Here is a 17,292-nt window from a genome sequence, read left to right on the forward strand (position 1 = left end):
CTTAATTTTTGATGCTTCAGAATTTTAAAATAGTCACAATAATGTCAAATCTGTATCTTACGAATTTTTATGTATATGTGTAGTCCTTTATATATATATATATATATATATAAAGGACTATATATATATATATAAATATATATATATATATATATATATATATATATATATATATATATATATATATATATATATATATATATATATATATATATATATATATATATATATATATATATATATATATATATATATATATATATATATATATATATATATATTTATGTGTGTGTGGGTGTTTAATTTTATAACCGTCGTTGAACAGCCGACCCAATTTTGAGTTTACGACTGCCAATGTTCAACGCCGTAGCCTTGTAACTTTGAACTCAAATCCATAAGACAAGAGAACTCCAGTATCAAGTATTGGGAGAAATTTTGTCTTTGGGGGGGAATATTTTAGGGAACTAATCAGTATTTACGTTACATGGAAAGGAAAACCACGAAACCCTGCCACGTTAGTCTGACTGCAAGAGGACTCTAACCCATGATCAGTCTGTGGTTATTTTGCGTCAGCACTGTGGTCGGTGCAACCCGGGTGCAAAATTCGTATTGAACAGCCATCGCTGCTATTCGAAGCTCTATCAGCTGAGCCACCTCGAGGTATACGATCCGATCTAAAACGTATCCTAAACGTATACGATCCGATCGGATCGTATACGTTTAGTTTTCTTGTCCAAAAATTAAGAAAAAAAATTTATGTTTTCGGATTCGGAAAATAATATTTAATCAAGACAAATAAAAAAAAATACGTCTCACAAACTTAACGAGAAAAATGAGTTTAAAGACATCAAAAATTGTTTGATTGATACTGGTATTTCAAAATTTTTCTAATAGTATTTAAAATTAAAATTGTGAGGTAAAAGTTTCGTAATAACCACCCTTAATTCTTGTAAAAAAAAAAACATTGCAATCACATAATTTTTCTTATAGAATACGTATAAGTTTCTAAAAAAATCGATTCATAATTGGGTATAATATAGCCTACGTCACAGGTTGTGTTGATCCTACTAAATTTAACCCATGAACGGCATTTTCTGCGAGCCTAACTTCAAGTCACAAATAAACAAACGAAGTGTTCGATCCTTTAAATAGCTGCTCGCCAGATTCTATTGCATTATAAAGAAAAGTTATTGAAACTAAATACAACTAAATAAACAACAACAACTAAAACAAATAACAACAACTACTAATAACAATAACTACTAATAACAATAACTAAATAAACAACAACTAAATTCCATTCGTTTAGCATTGCGTCATATGTTGTTCCTACTAAATCGAAGTAGTTGTGTTTTTTTCATATTATACCCAATACTCCACTTAGCAGTTTGTGACCAAAATTTATATTGAAAAAAAAATAGCGCGTGAAGTCCCTCCGCGCCGAAGAAGTTAAACTTCGCAACCTCCGACGTTAATTGTAGAGGAATCAGCAGTCGTAGAAGGATCACTAGTTCTATTCAACGACTCTTTTTCCTGCTCCGCTCGCTTCCGTGCTCTGTAATCACGGTAATATTGTGCATTTTTCCCTCGTGGACCTCTTGAACCTGTGGAAGTGCTTGTGGTTGCCTCATCGTCTCGCCCTGGAAAATGTATTTGTATTAATAATGTATGAGAATGCGTCATAATGTAATTTCAGAAGAGGAAACCTAACAATCAATTGATATTCACAAGAGACGTACCTTGACGCAACCTTAAATCCGTCGCATTGTCCGTGGGATTGTTTTCACTAATTTTTTACAATTGTTATCCACTAAATTTGAAAATAAAAAATACTACCCTATTAAATTATATGTGTATCAAAACAAACTAAAAAAATATTTATAGCTTTTATGACTTTTGTTATTTTTATGCTAGTGTGAACCAAAACAATATGGAAATGAATGAAGGAAAACTGGATCCTACCACGTTATTTCCCGGCCAATAAAAATGTAGCGTTAAACGTTTAACGCAACCTTGTTGGAAGTCGCATAAGAAGTATAACTTCAACAACAAAAAAAAAAAAGTAAACACAAGCTATCGTTATTTTAACAACCATAATGTATAAGCAGTGAGTTTAGAGTGTGTGTCTAGTGGTACTATTAGTAAAGAAGTGAGAAAATAAATTAAACATACGTTGCAATTTCGAAAATTAACGTTACAAAAAATTGGCATTTCATGGTTTTCTTCTAAATAAATATTATCTCAATCAAGTATTCTTCATTAACCACTGCCTATATTCTTAACTCAATTTTGGTATTACATTTTGGGCAGAGGCTAGGATTTTAACGGTCCCCAAGGTAAACAAAACATATAAGCTGCGTTTTAAAATTTCTTTCTTCTAGACACGTAGAAAGTTTGAAGAAACAAATCGTACAGATTACAATTATAAATGTAAAATGTGAAAACTAACACTGAAAAGCATAATTAAGATTTTATGAAAATTTAAGAGCAAAAATGTCAAGTTTACAATTTTACCCGACGTACCCGATTTTTTTTTAATAAAGAAACTGACTCTTAATACCATAGTTAAATTATATTGTAATAATATTTAAATTTTTAAAAAAAATATTACAAGTTGTTCCAATTTTAAAATTGAATTAATTTGAATGAATTTATGAATGAAATTGTTTTTTGGTGATAAATCTCAACCGCCCAGTTCACCATCCCATTAGCACAGTCCTAGTCCTGACTGATATTCATCAAACATAAGCTCTAAAAATACAACAGATTGCTTCAAAAATATAACAGATTGCCAAACAAAAGAAAAGCCCCTATGGTATAACAAACAAAAGATAAGTTGTATCAAATATAACCAAAAATAGTATGTGAACAGTTGCTAAATACAAAATCATTTCCGCATTGTTGAAGTGAGGGTGATGTTTGTCATATGTTTGTAAAAACTAACGAATTTCTCTTCATTTTTGAGTAAATGTTTTGATAAAAATGAAAATAGAATATTCAAATCAGGTAAAAAAAAAAAATTCCTTTTTCAATTCTAATTAAATCTATATATTTTATACTTTATTTTCCGTAATTTGTTCCGTATATTAATTTGCTTAAATTTCGTAATAAAACCATTTGGAACAACCAGGCGAACGGAGATGCCCCTGAAAAGAGTAGTGTATTCACTGGAATCAGGGATATAGGTAAGGGGATACGCGAGGAAACGGTGAACCCCCAATGGTTTATCGAAGAAGAAGAAATTTCCCACGCCAATTTTGCAATATTTTTATTCCTTATAATATTTTTATTTACTGTAATTTTTTTTTTTTTTTTATGATTTTCAATATGTTGAAAATTTTTTAAATGCTTTTAAAGATGATTAAAACGTATAAGTTAAATGATTAGTAACATTTCTTTTTTTTTATTTTTATGTAGCATTACATTATGTTATAAACTTAAAACAAATGGAAAAAGCTTTCCTTTAAATGGGTTATAAGTATTTAATAGCATTTTAACCAGATGTAGCTAAAAACAAAGAAATTTCTCTAGGACTTATTTTTTTTTTTAAAAATATGTACGTAAAAAATTTGGAAAATTAGCGTTCCCACACAGGAAAATTGGCCGCCACAACATAGACTAGAATGAGCGAAAGCAGTAAAAAGTTTATTATTTTTGACAATATATTTCTTTTTCTTAATTGTAAAGAATATTTAAATTTTGATAATCCGAAACTTCACTCTTAAATTTGTTTGAAGATTATAATACATTTTTCATAAAATATTTTCTTGTTTAAACATATTTTTCTGTTAACAAAGTTAATTGCATAATAAAAATAATAGTTGTAAATTCAGATCTTATGTCGTTATTGGGCAAATGGATATCCCCATCGGCTAGATGCCTGGGCCATTGCCTCCTTCAGCCCCCTCCCCCTCAGCACGTCGGTGCTATTACAATCATATCTCAAAACCCCTACAGTTTATTGGTAGTGAAATCTTGTTTTAATCAAAAAGGATATATTTTTTCCATTTAGCACTACTTTGCTTAAAAAAAAAGATCTTGAGCGTTTCAGATCCTTATTAAATAAACTATTGCAAAAGAATAAACACTGTCGTAATTGTAAAAAGAGGAAGGCGGAAAATCAGTTGAATTGCCAAAAGAAAGAGTTCTAACTTCTTTCTTTATCGACTTTCGATTCCTTTGTGATTTGTCAAAATTTGATCGAATTTTTGTTTTCTTTTTGCTTAAATATTAACTCGTGACCCCAAACGCGCATACTACATGAAATTTTTCAAGTATATTTTATCTTATATTATATAACCGGTGGTGAACAGCCGACCCAATTCTGAGTTTACGACTAACAATCTTCATTTTTGTTACTATGAAATTTTGAACCCAACCCAGAAGACAATGGAACTACTGGATTAAGAATTGAGACAAACTAGTCTTTCTGGAGCCTTTCTTTATGAAACTAACCTGCATTTGCGCTACATTGAGTGGGAAAAAATCATTAATACCTTCCACGGTTAGACCGACGGTAAGAGGAATATGAACTCATGATCCATTTAACACTAAGCATATTTTACGGGTGTGGAATTCGTATCAAGATATCAGGTATATGTTTTTTTTTAATACCATTCGACCCAATTTTGAATTTACGACAACCAGAGTTCAACTTCGTAGCTTTGTAATTTTGAAGGCAACCCAGAAGACAAGAAATTCCAGGATTACGTATTGGGACAAATTTTGCCTTTGTGGAGGACTTTTTCATGGAACTAACCCGTATTTACGTTTTATGAAGAGGAAAACCTCCAACGGTTAGTCTGATGGCAATGGGACACTAATCCATGCTCAGCCTACTAGGATATTTTACGTCAGTACTGTGGTTCATGCAAGCCGGGTGAGAATTCGTATCGATCAGCCATAACATAACATATATAACATTTACCATTTTATAACATATTCTATGACTCAAACATATCTTACATATCAACATATTGGGTCTGGCATTGCATGCAAGCGAACTACACAACCTTATACATCATGACAAGGCATTTCTTTCAGGGTACCCTACATTCCTACATAACAGCCCTGAATTTGAAACCCATTGAAGATATTATCTAGTTTCCGAAATGGAAAGAGCTTATCCAGAACAGGATTTCCTGCAGTGCTGTGAAAATACAAAAACATTCGAAACACGAAAATTGATTCATTACCATCAATAAATACCAAAAAAAGATGTCTTTATTACCATGAGCTATTTTATAAATAATAATCTGATATTGCTATAAGTTAGCAATGAAAAGTTAAAGCCAAATTATTACCACAATGCAGAAAAAATTAATAAATAAATAAATCACCAGACGATAAATTCAATTAAAGCACCAGCCGATGAATTTAATTTTGAATTTATATGAAAATATTTCAGTGTATGATGACATTTGTGGCAAGTTCTCTCTCTTACTCCTTTTTTTCCTTTCTTTCCTGTTAAAGAAAATAAAGAATTAGTTAATATTTAAAATAAAAAATGGAGTTTTATACAGAATAAAATAGATATAATATGAAAAAATGCATGTATATGAAAGAAATACGTATACAGAACTTCATATTCGAATTAATTCGAAGTCTTTCACTACATATATTGAAATTGCATATATACTTTTAAGAGTAAGAGTCATTGCAAATATTTTATTGATATCAAAGTTCTCTATGTTCTGCAAAATTCTGAGTCCCCCCCCCCCGTATTTCAAAAACTGTAGGTTTTTTTTTCTTCGTATTCCTACGTGCGGAACTGCAAACATTCTCTATTAAGTGTTCTGAAAGTCTCGTGTTTCTTCAAAAGGATTTCGAGCTCTTCTAATAACTTTCTAGTTTTCTTTTCTCGAAATATGGACCATGTAAAAGTCTAGACATCAGATAAACAGTTTCCTTCCTTTTATTTAAATCAGATGTAGGCTCTGACTTTGGCGCACGAACCCCCGACCTTTTGTCACAGGACCTTGGTGCCTCGGCTCTCTCGGCTTACGATGCTTATTAAAATTAGAATTTTAGAATGGCATCGAAGGAAAATGTCAACAAAACAACATGTCCGAGGGGAGTTGTAATCAAGAAATTATCGATGATCGAGACATTTATTATTCCTTTTCTTTACAGGAGAACCCTTACGAAGATGGAGTACAGTTGGAAACACCATCGGAAAGAGAAGCTCCACTGACTAGTAATTTTCGTAAGTCGTGACTGTTTTATTTAATCAGTGTGTTGACATTTCACACATCGTCTTTGACAGGCATACTTCAAAGGAATTACTAAACCACCTTTTCTGTTCCAATTCATTATTTTACGCATTCTAACCTTAGAAATATGTGAGCTCAGTGGTGTAATACATTTTTTCGAGCTAAAATATGTCTGGTGTTTGTTTTGTTGAACTACTGCAATTTTCAGCTGATGTCGAGTATATGAAAAAAGGTTTTTGTTTCCGTACTTATTTCGTGTTGATTGACTTTTATTTTTATTATTTGTATTACATTAATTTTACTACAAGTTACTTCATCCAACAGAAGTTTTTAGTGTTTATTCCTTGCATCACTGTTTTAAAAACTCTAGTTCTTCGTTCTATGTTAACTTGGGATAATTTTGTTAAAAAGACAAATTTTTTCAGATTAGTTTCAGAAATTTTCCTTGAAAGGAGGTAAATTACAATTTACGGTAAAATTTATTTTTTTAATTGACGTGAATTTGTTTTGATACTTCTAATACATCTGCTTCTGAAATGAGTATTTAAACACAAGGTTAAAAATTTTAATAGAAATGCCTAGCATTCATTAAATAAACAGTTAATGAATGTACATAAATTAATATGCATATGTATTATTTAGTATTTATAAGCTCTTATTTCATTGAAATACTCAGTTTTTTAAATGTTGCAAAATATAAATTTGTAGTTATTTCAGAACCAAATATAAGCATTTTTTCATACTCCCTGAGTATACAGATTCTTGTATACTAGTATATCATAGTATATACTAATATATATTATACTATATAATTCTTATATACTATATATACTAGTATTCTTAATAAGTATATACTATACTTCTTATATACTATACTAGTTAACTGTTTTAGAAAACATATTAAAGCATAACCCAGCAAAATTATGTAGCAAAAACTCTAATTAAATAAACCATAGCTAAGGATTTTGTACTTGTAATAATACTTCATGCATTTTAAAATTTAATAGGATATGTTTAAATGTATTTGTCAATTGTGAAAGAATTTTATTTATAAGCTATTAACTTGTCTTATTATCCCCTTAATATAATTTGTACAATTTTGAAATATTAATTTTTTTATTTAAAAATATAACTTTCAACAAAGAACTGAAGTCATCATAAAAATGGGTCATTTTACCCATGGCCTTGTATCCCTATGATTCCAGGTGTGCTGATGCTATCTGAAATTTGTTATTTTTAATAGTGAAATTTTATGTCGATTTCTATTTAATGCTAAAATGGAAAAGAATTCAGTCCTCACATTTTTGGGATCCCCCCCCCCAAAAAAAAGAATCAAAATTATGGAATCAAAATTATTAAAATCAAAATTATGGAATAAGAAAATATGATTTATTTAAAATTTTATAAGAATATGTGTTTTTTATTGATCCTTAAATGCAGAATTCTTCACTTCTAAGAGCCATCAATGTGTGTACATATGAATTATAATGTATATATATTTAAAATTTGAAGTAGAAAAAATAGAAAAAAAATTGTTGGCATTAAGGAATCAAATTTGAAAAAAAAAAAATATTAATTTAATTTTAATAATGTAGTCAAAAATCTGGTGTACTAAGTGGTTCATTTTCTTGAGGGCCCAGCTAAATGTTTTACCTAGCAAAGTCTAGCAGCTGTTCTTGAAAAACAGTGTTTCATCTTTCTTCTTATTGGAAGCAATGTTTAACATTTCTGATGTAAACATTTAAAGTTTATATTTGGAGTTTAGCCCATGTCAAAAATATGATTATTTGATGTTAAAGTTGTATGTAGAAATTTAATATTTATGTGCATATTTTTTTTATATATTTTTTATAATTTTTTTATAACTAGAGGGTTCCAGATCATGTACTACTTCAACAAGCCAATTTCTTGATGACACTCCTCTTGGATATGCACAATTCCAAACAATTGATGATCCTGTTGATAACTCTGAACAATGGGATATGAATTATCATGAATCATCTATTTTCCTGGAAGTAATAAAATTTGTTAATCAGTGGTTGTTATTACTTTTATAATTATTTTATTTACTCTATTTATGATTTCGATAAGTTGTTTAACAGCATTGTATCTGTTTATAACACTACAATTGATGTGACATAGGTTGTAGATTAGTTACTTACCTCTTAGACAACTTTAAATGAAAAACAATGGGCGGATATTGAGATATTTTCTATTTATATATTAATTTTTATTTGAATAATATGATGTAAAAAGTACAGTTTGTCATATTAGAAACATATTTATGTTAAAATGTAATTTATTATTTACAAGAGTGTTAACTATTTTCTTTAAAATGTTAAGTTTCCTGTGTGTTTTATATATGTAAAGAAGGATAAAAAGTCTCACTGATAGTATCAAAAGTCTTTTTCATTAGTCCGTCAATATTTTATATGTTTCTTATGTTATAAAATATTTTTATTCTATAGAAATTTTCTATTAACTTTCATTAACATTTGTATAAGAATTTACAATATTCAAAAAAAGAAATAATCAAAATTATTGTATAATGAATGGAGCAAATTGAAATAGGACTGTAAATGTAATTGTTGAATGCCACCAAATACATAGATGTCCAACCTTTGGTGTGCTTGCCTTAGTTTGTTGCAATGTGGTTTGCACAGTATAACTCAAAATCTCATTAAAAAATTTGTGAGAATCATTTTGTCTTCATAAACTTTTTCATAATTTTTAAAAGACCTACTCATACTTACTGATTACAACAGTGCTGTAAAATGGCATTACTTGACACCATTTCAACAAGCAAATTTTTGAAATGGTGTCCAAAGCAATTTTCCAAACTTACATCATTTAGCTATGAGATATTTTTGTAGCTTTATATCAATATAAATTTCTGAGCACATGTTAATGTAAATATGAACCCAATGAAATTATGTACATGAAAATCAAAATGACTCAAGAACAACTGATATGCATCTAAAATAGCTAATTTTGTTGGAATCTTGTAAAACTTCTTAATGTGGATAATTTGGTAAAGAAAAACTTCTAATTCAAAAGCTATTTTAATTAAGTACTGTTTGATAATTATTTAGACTTTTATGTTAAAAGTACATACTAAATAACATAATCTAATAATATTTTTTAACCTCCACTTCTCAACTTGTAAAGGAATAGAGAAAAATAGAAGTTAAGTTTTTCAAATTTCAGTATGTTTTTAAGCAAGTTGGAAATTACTGATAATTGTTTCCCCACTACAGCACTCTTCTTAAAAAGGTTGGTCATCTTTAGCATGATGTATGCTAAATTAACACTAAATTTCTTATGCTGGCTTTTTTTTTATTTTTTTAAAGCATTAAAATTAATGGAAGCGATACTTTAAATATAGAGTGTGCAAAGGAATACCTATATTAAATATGATATAATTTTCTTATCGGGGTTTGATTTTTGGTTAAATAAAAAATTAGATTTTGTGTAAATAAAGGATTTTTCTTATCCAAACTGTGTTTTTAGTTATAAGGTTTTAGCCAAAAAATTTTTTTTAAATCTTTCTTAGAAATTCTGAATAACACTGCTATTTAATTCTTGTTTATTTGCTGTTAATTTCTACAAATAAATTAGGTATACCTTCACACATTTCAATGTTTGTTTTGTAGTTTATTAATTCTTTCTCACTATATAAGAAATATGAATGAGTGCATAACTTCTTTTTGTTCTTTAGGAAGGTGAAAACAATGACAAGTTTACATTTCATCCTAGAAATCGAGATGCTCTCCCAGCATATAACTTGGTTCACAATCAGATTTTTTATTTTTGTGATCTTGTCGCTTCAGTTGCGCTCTTGAGCTTAGCATTAACAGAAAAACCTGCTGTTGCAGGTTTTGCTGTCTCAGAATGGGTTAGTAAACTGCAAATATTTTTCAAACTTTTTAGAAAAATTACTTTCAGTTAGTACTTGTTTAAGTGTGCCTTGATTTGTTTTCTTCATTATTCTGATCTTGAATTTAAAAAAAAAAAAAGTCCTTACTTAAGCTTTTAAAAGAAATAATTGCTATCTGCATGCAAATTATTTATCCTTGAAAAGTTAAAGAATTAAAAAAATTCTTATTTTATAGTATAATAATTTTAGAAAGTGCAAAGTTTTGTTCAAAAATTCATTTGTGCCTCAAAAATTTAGTTATTTCCTGTGGATCCATAGTTTCAAAAATCCACCAGAGTCATTGAGTTTCATTACTGTGTTCATATCATTGATATACCCTTTCATATCATTGATGTTTTGTTTTCAGTTGTCAATGAGACTTTCTATATGAGCATTTCTTAATAAGCATTTCTTAACATACAAAAGATATAATTTTGTTATGAATGTGAATTAATGTTATGATGATTACATCAATATCAATAACTATGTGAATATTTTATTATTATTATTTTGTTAATCAAGGTACAGAAGATCTGTTTCACATAATGAATGTATCAGGGTTGGCAAGGTTTAGGACAGAATGGATTAATCCACGGTTTAAACCGTCCTGTCCAAAACCCCTTTGTCCAAAACTGTCTTAAACTGTCCAAAACCCTTTTACTCAAATTATGTCACAATTTTTTCTGAACAATATTTAAGAGGTAAAATAAACATAGAACTAATAACATATTGATAATTAAATATACTAGAGAATATATGTTTTTAAAAGTATAATGTTTTATTAATATTGTTTGACTCTTCAATTTAAACAAAGGAAGATTAATCAGTAATCAAGTTTAATTGGTCCTCTCATTCAATAGTACATAACTGAAGTTTGACCTTGCCATACAGGTTAAAATATTAGGGACTAAGTGCTTGGTTTGTCATAAACAGGTTTATTTATTTATAGTACTATTCAAGAATGCTTTTATTTCATTCATGTTCAATTCTTTTAGCATAGGGGTGATACATCACCAGTGTCAGTAACTGAAACTGATGTTATGCCCTTCAAAACTGTTAATACATTTTTCAGTTATTTTGTATTTTCAATTTAAACTAATGTATTTATATTTAAAAGCAATTTTTTTTAAATAGATGTCTTTTTTATCATCCCGTGATGCAGAAATTATCAAATTTTTTAAAAAAAATATTGTGAAAAATAAAAGTTTAATTTTTGAACAAATTTAGTATTTTTTTTAAGAACTAGAGGGCTCCGCCCCCTGCTCGCTGACGCTCGCCAACCCCCGGAGAATTGCTTCGCAATTCTTGCTTGGTTTGCTTCGCAAAACCAAGAATGCTTTGATTTCATATATTTCAATATTAAACTGAATATTAACTGTTATCATCGAAAAGAATTAATTTTCTTAAATGCAGAATAAGCAGTGTGTCAATATCAATGTCACTTTTTTTCGTTGACTACAGTTCCTTCTATGTCCTATTTGTTCTCTAAATGAGCCAAAATTGTCAGAAATTAACATCAATGTGCAGATATAATCTTAATATGAAACTTGTTTAAAAAAAATGATAATCACAATAATACAGACTTTGTCCCAAAGAAATGAATATATTTTTAACACATTTAATTCAATATATATATATGCAAACACTATAATATTTTTCAATAAGCAATATTGTTAAGAACAGGGTAATTTTTAAAAAACCACTTTGATAGGTAACAATTTCGATAAATAACCAGCAAACTCATGTTGTTTTGATTTTAAAATAGGTGGATTAGGATTTTGGTCCATATCATTGTCAACATTGCGAAAGCGAATTGGTACAGTGTGCATTCCAACCACATTTTCTGTATTTACAGGTCTGGTTTGATGTGGGCAAATGAAAGTCGATGTTGTTGCGACTGTGTAGCAATTACACACATTCTCTTTTAGCTCAACCTTTGTTAGTTTAACTTTTTTTTTGTTAGTTGAATCATCATTAGGTTGTATAAGCAAAAGAGCATTATTTTCTTCTATACTATGAAGTTTACGTTTTTCCCGCTTTCGATTAGCTTTCGCATTGAGTTGCGACTTTTTAGTAATGTTAGGTCTTTTCTTTTTAGGCATTACTTGTAAATAAAGAAATCGAATTAAGATTTAAAACCAGATTAAACTTACAAATTAACGTTTTAGAAAACAAATAATCAGATTAATCAATATATCAATACGAAATAAGTTGAGATGTTGTAAAACTGAAGAATGAAATTCTAACTATTTTGTGATTGGTTGCATCTCTGAAAAAGAAAATTCAGACTTGTAAATCGCTTTATTAAGCTTGCCGTTTTCAGACATGTGATTGGCTGTTGTGAACGGCGGTTATTCTTCATTATTAACTGCAAAATCGTGCTTTAAAACTAAAATAAATAAAAATTTAAAATTATGTAAAAGATTTGAATGCCCTAAATGTCTTCCCTGAAAGATTCTGAATGAATTGATTCCTTAATCTTAGATTTTCATCACGTAGTTAAAAAGTTTTTCAGGGGACAAAATTAACTGCAAAAACTTTTTTTTAGAATAGAGAGAAAATTATTATTTTTAATATTGCCATATTTATCCTTATGCAAAAATATTATTTATCAGTATTAAAAGCATAGTTATATTTAAAGGATTAGGTATTCACTTTTGTTGTTCACTGAATTGTGGAGCTTCAAAAATTTTAAACCATTTCTTATTATATTATATTATTTTCTTTTAATAAGTTATAGTAAATTGTATAAAAAATATCAAATATTTATTGATACATGTAATTATTATGTGTACAATGGTTACACCTATAAAATTTTTACCTTTTCCCAAAGTTCAAGGTTTTGGACACTTTAAGACAGTTTAGGACAGTATTACCCAGTTTAGGACAGTTTTACCCAGTTTAGGACAGTAAAACCCAGTTTAAGACAGTAAAACCCACGTGTCCTGTCCAAAACCAGTTTAGGACGTCCAAAACACCAACCCTGGAATGTATTTTTTAATTGTATCTTTAAAATTATATGTCTGATTCAGAAACAAAAAATTTGTTTGTTTTAAAGTGTTTAAAAATGTGTTTAACAGATTCATGCCACAATTGAGTTGGTATGTCTTTCTCTGATGTGTGGGGAAATTTTTCTGAAAATTCGATGGATGGGAAATCAAGCCTTTTTTCGCCATAAAAGAAGTGTGATTAAGGTGACTATGCTCTTGAATTTTATCTTTCTTAATTTAAAATGTTATCTTTGAAGTAAAAAGGAAAAATGTAATGCTTTTATATTTAGTTATTTAACCTACTGGCGGTTAAGGAAATGGGCAAAATTGGGAGAATGTTTCTCCCCTACACACAGTTCCCCTATCAGTTAACATGGGAAAACCGGTTTTGCTATGCAGAGAAGACTGCAGGATAAAATGCGACTTTTTACGTGCAGAACCGCCAGTGGGTTAATGTGATAAAAATATTTTTTAGTATTATGGTCTTTTGAGTTATATTTTAAAACAACTTCGTAACAACAAATGCAAAAATTATGTTTTATTTCATGAAATTTTGGTGTATAGAATTAGCTGATTTATTTGGATGTGTAACAGCAATATTGAAATGCATTTAGAAAGCACCATTAATATTTCTCATTGATGTGCAACAGTTCTATGTATATGTATATATAAAATGTTTATTGATTTATATTTTTACTCATATGCTTTAAACAATAAACAAAATCTTTATAATGTGGTATAATCATTTGAATTTTATATCTTTAATAAATAAACAAGAAATTATTATTTACTATGAAGTAAAATTAAGAATTAGATAAATGAAAGCATTAACTTTTATTGAATTATGAAATGATAAGTCACGAATAATATTTTTAGTTATAAAAAAACAAATAGGAAGTGTTTTACAGTAATTGTTATATTTTCTAAAAATTCTTTTTAATAATTAGTTCTTGATTTTTAGCTTGTGGTTTTAGTCATCATGATTGTAGAAGCATTCGTTGTTGCAGTCCGTCAAACCAGCCATTTTCGTGTAACTCGTGCATTGCGACCAGTTTTTTTAATTGACAATCATTATTGTAAAGGTATCCGCAGGTATGTTAAGCATATGTAATTTTTTTAGTATTTTAATTTTGAAAGATATGAAGTTAATTATAATGTATATATTATTTAAGCTAATTTAAATATATTTTTAAAATTTTGTCGTATTTATAAAGTAAAATTATTTAAAAATAAAGTGATTTGCTAATTTCAATCAATAAGCTTGCTTTATAATTTTTCAGTTTATTTTTTCTTTAATTAAATATTTCAAGAATGGTTTAAATATTAATAATTTTACAAATTTTTACAATAAGAAATAATTTTTTAAAATTATTTAAATAAAAAAATTTCTTAAATGTGTCAAAAAAATAATGAATTTCGTTTCAAGTTGTTAAATTATTAAAGTATGCAATTTTAAATACCGTTAGTAGATTGAAAACAAATAGTTTATCTTTAAGTTGTAGTTTAAAATACTATTTTTGATCATTTTTTTTGTTTAGTTATTTAATTATAAGTTATTTTGATGTTCCATTTCATCTTTATAGTTATATATTATTGCACATTGTTTAGATGCTTCAAATGGAGAGTTAGTTAATGTAAGTTGAAAAACTTTTGTAATTTTGCTTTGTGCATTTTTCAAATATTATTCAAATTGTAATTTTTTCTTACTTTTATATGCTTGTTTCTATTTTTAAAGTTAAATTTAAAGCATTAACCACTAATTTAACCACTTTTTTAAATAATTAACTTTTTGATTTCGAAAGTTGATTTTTAATGTAACAATTTTTTAAATTAGAGTAAATGTGTATTTAAGTTGCTATCTTCTAATTGAGTTTCAAGAGTATGCCGTATGAATTTTTAAAAAATTTATAGGTTAAATTCATAAAAAATTAGCATCAATTATAATTTAGTAAAAGAATTCTTGTGTTTCTAAAAACTTTAAAGTTAAAATATTGGTCAAAACTTTTAAAAACAATTGTGTTATTAATTTTTTTAATTCATACTTAATTATTAGAGCATAGACTATTATATTTCTATGTTGTAGTTTCTAATTCAAAACAAGATTCTCAGAAAAAATTATTTTTTAAAAGTAACCTTTTAGACTTGTAATCCTCAAACATATTCTGTAATTTCTTTCATATTACCACTTTAAAAAATCAAACTGTTCAACAAAGTAAATTTGTTAAGTGTACTGTTTTGGTCAAAAATATTTTGATTATTTTTTTCCTAACAAATACTATTATGGTTGATTCAATTTGTTATTCAAATTATTGAAATTGAACTGAATTAAATTATTTTAAAAGTTTTTTTGAAACTCTTAATATCTCTTAAATAGCTGCAAGCCAACTTTACTTAAAGTAAAAAGTTTAACAGGAAAATTATTTTTAAAAAGCAATGCAATTATGTAATGACTTTATAATTTCTATACTGAGTTTTTAAATAAAGTATAATGCACATTTATTTTTTTAAGAATACTTCGTTTATGTTAAAGTAAAAGGTAATTGTTATCATATTACATATGAGTGAAAAAATATTGAGGCCTTCAGAACATGGTTTCTATGCTTTTGCCTCCCTGCTTTATTTCAGCATTTTTTAATTATTACTTCTTCTTCTTCTTTTTTTTTTGTTGCATTTATTATTTGCCTGTAGATTTGAAAAGAATCTTAAGTGCAATAAGTAAATCATATTTCTGATTTTGTGTAGGAGGGTAGATTATTTTCAATGTATTATTACACTGTTATTGCACTGGTCTAGTTCTCTTTTCTCCTCTCATCAACTTTTTTGTATTGTGTTGCATTTATTAGCATGTTCGATTTTTTTAAAAATAATAAATAATTCATATCAAACATTGTTAACAAATTTAAAACCGCACCATAATAAATGTGAGTCAAATATGGCGTATCCTTTATGCTCATGCCCAACAGAAGACTGACTAATTTCAAAATCAAAAATAGAAACAAAAAATGATAGAGAAGTGAAACAAGTGGTATGTCAGTTGTGAGAGCTGTAAAAATTTTTTGCAGAAGTGTTAGAAATTGGTGAGGAAAATTGCCAACAGATGGTACTACAAGCCATTGATGAACAGAGCAATCAGTTTTATCATTGAAACATGAAAAGAGGTTGTTGTACTGGATTAGCTGGTACTATATATTCTGTTGAACACCATGTGTATCTGGTACTGGAATATCACAAATTAAAATACAGTTCTGTAGAATTTGCATTTTTTTTCAAACTCTGCACAGTGTATAATGTCATTTGTTTACAAAATTTCTATCTAATATTTGTACTGCTTTCACAGTGGACATACACATTGGTGACAAAATAATACAAACACTTTTATGTATATCACCTCTTTTCCCCAAGATTTTTAATTTTAAAATCAGTATTTTTTGTTAGACTGATTTTTAGCAATTAAACATTCAAAGAATATTTTTAGACATTGTCAAATGTTATTAAATTATTTATCGTCGATGTTTTTGAATATTTTCTACTCTTTCTTTATTTCATATAATGGAAATTATAGAGAGCTGCGATGGCTCAGTTGCTAAGGCATCGAGCTGTCAATTTGTATGAATGGCCATGCTTTTTATTCCTGGTGCCGTTTGTTGGTTGATCCACCATAATGTCATTGGTTTCGAAATTATGGAGCCTTCACTTCAATGATCTCTTAGAACTACAGCGGCAGAAGTGTTTTTTTAGATATTATTTATTTGTGAAATCTTATTTCTGTAGCAACTCTGTAGCAACCAAGCGATGCCCTGTGGTGCCACCTATGTCCTCACCACCGAGACTCAGTTCAAGTTCAGATATGAAACCTTAAACATGACTTTTCCCCTATCCTTGAGTTTTCTTAAATTTTAATTCTTTCTTTTACTTTTGTTCAAATGTAATTATGTTGTATCTGTGGTTATTAATTAAAATTCTTTATTAAGTGTACTTTTAGTCACTTTTGTCGTAATTTACATTGGATTAAGTTAGCCGGTATTCCTTTACACTACATTTCTTAAATTTAAAACAACTGTTAAAAGTATGAAATTGGATAAATATTTTGTTTTGTCTAACCTCAAAAAAGATTTCTATGAAAATTATGTTGTGTCACTGATGATACACAACAATTTATTTAGTAGTAATTCAT

The 17,292-nt window shown here is 28.0% G+C and overlaps 1 protein-coding gene across 8 annotated transcripts in view; it reads left to right on the forward strand.

The window, feature by feature from the left end:
* Positions 1–5,967: 5,967 nt before the first annotated feature.
* Positions 5,968–17,292, forward strand: part of LOC107453723 (two pore channel protein 1) — a 37,227-nt gene continuing 25,902 nt past the window's right edge. Inside the window, exons 1-5 of one of the 8 annotated variants that reach the window (XR_006225863.3) lie at positions 5,968–6,205; positions 8,082–8,227; positions 9,931–10,107; positions 13,209–13,322; positions 14,080–14,210. Coding sequence is in view for 7 of the 8 variants with exons in the window: in XM_043048249.3 (XP_042904183.2) it covers positions 6,064–6,205; positions 8,082–8,227; positions 9,931–10,107; positions 13,209–13,322; positions 14,080–14,210 (710 nt within the window). In the remaining variant the exon portion in view is untranslated. Of the gene's footprint in view, positions 6,206–6,284; positions 6,445–8,081; positions 8,228–9,930; positions 10,108–13,208; positions 13,323–14,079; positions 14,211–17,292 lie in introns of those variants that run through there. The other 7 variants (XM_043048249.3, XM_087150334.1, XM_043048247.3 and 4 more) reach the window with 7 other exon arrangements.

This window comes from Parasteatoda tepidariorum, chromosome 8, assembly GCF_982258835.1.
Source record: "Parasteatoda tepidariorum strain Cologne lab strain chromosome 8, Ptep-v5.0, whole genome shotgun sequence".
In the NCBI taxonomy this organism is placed as follows: Eukaryota; Metazoa; Arthropoda; class Arachnida; order Araneae; family Theridiidae; genus Parasteatoda; species Parasteatoda tepidariorum.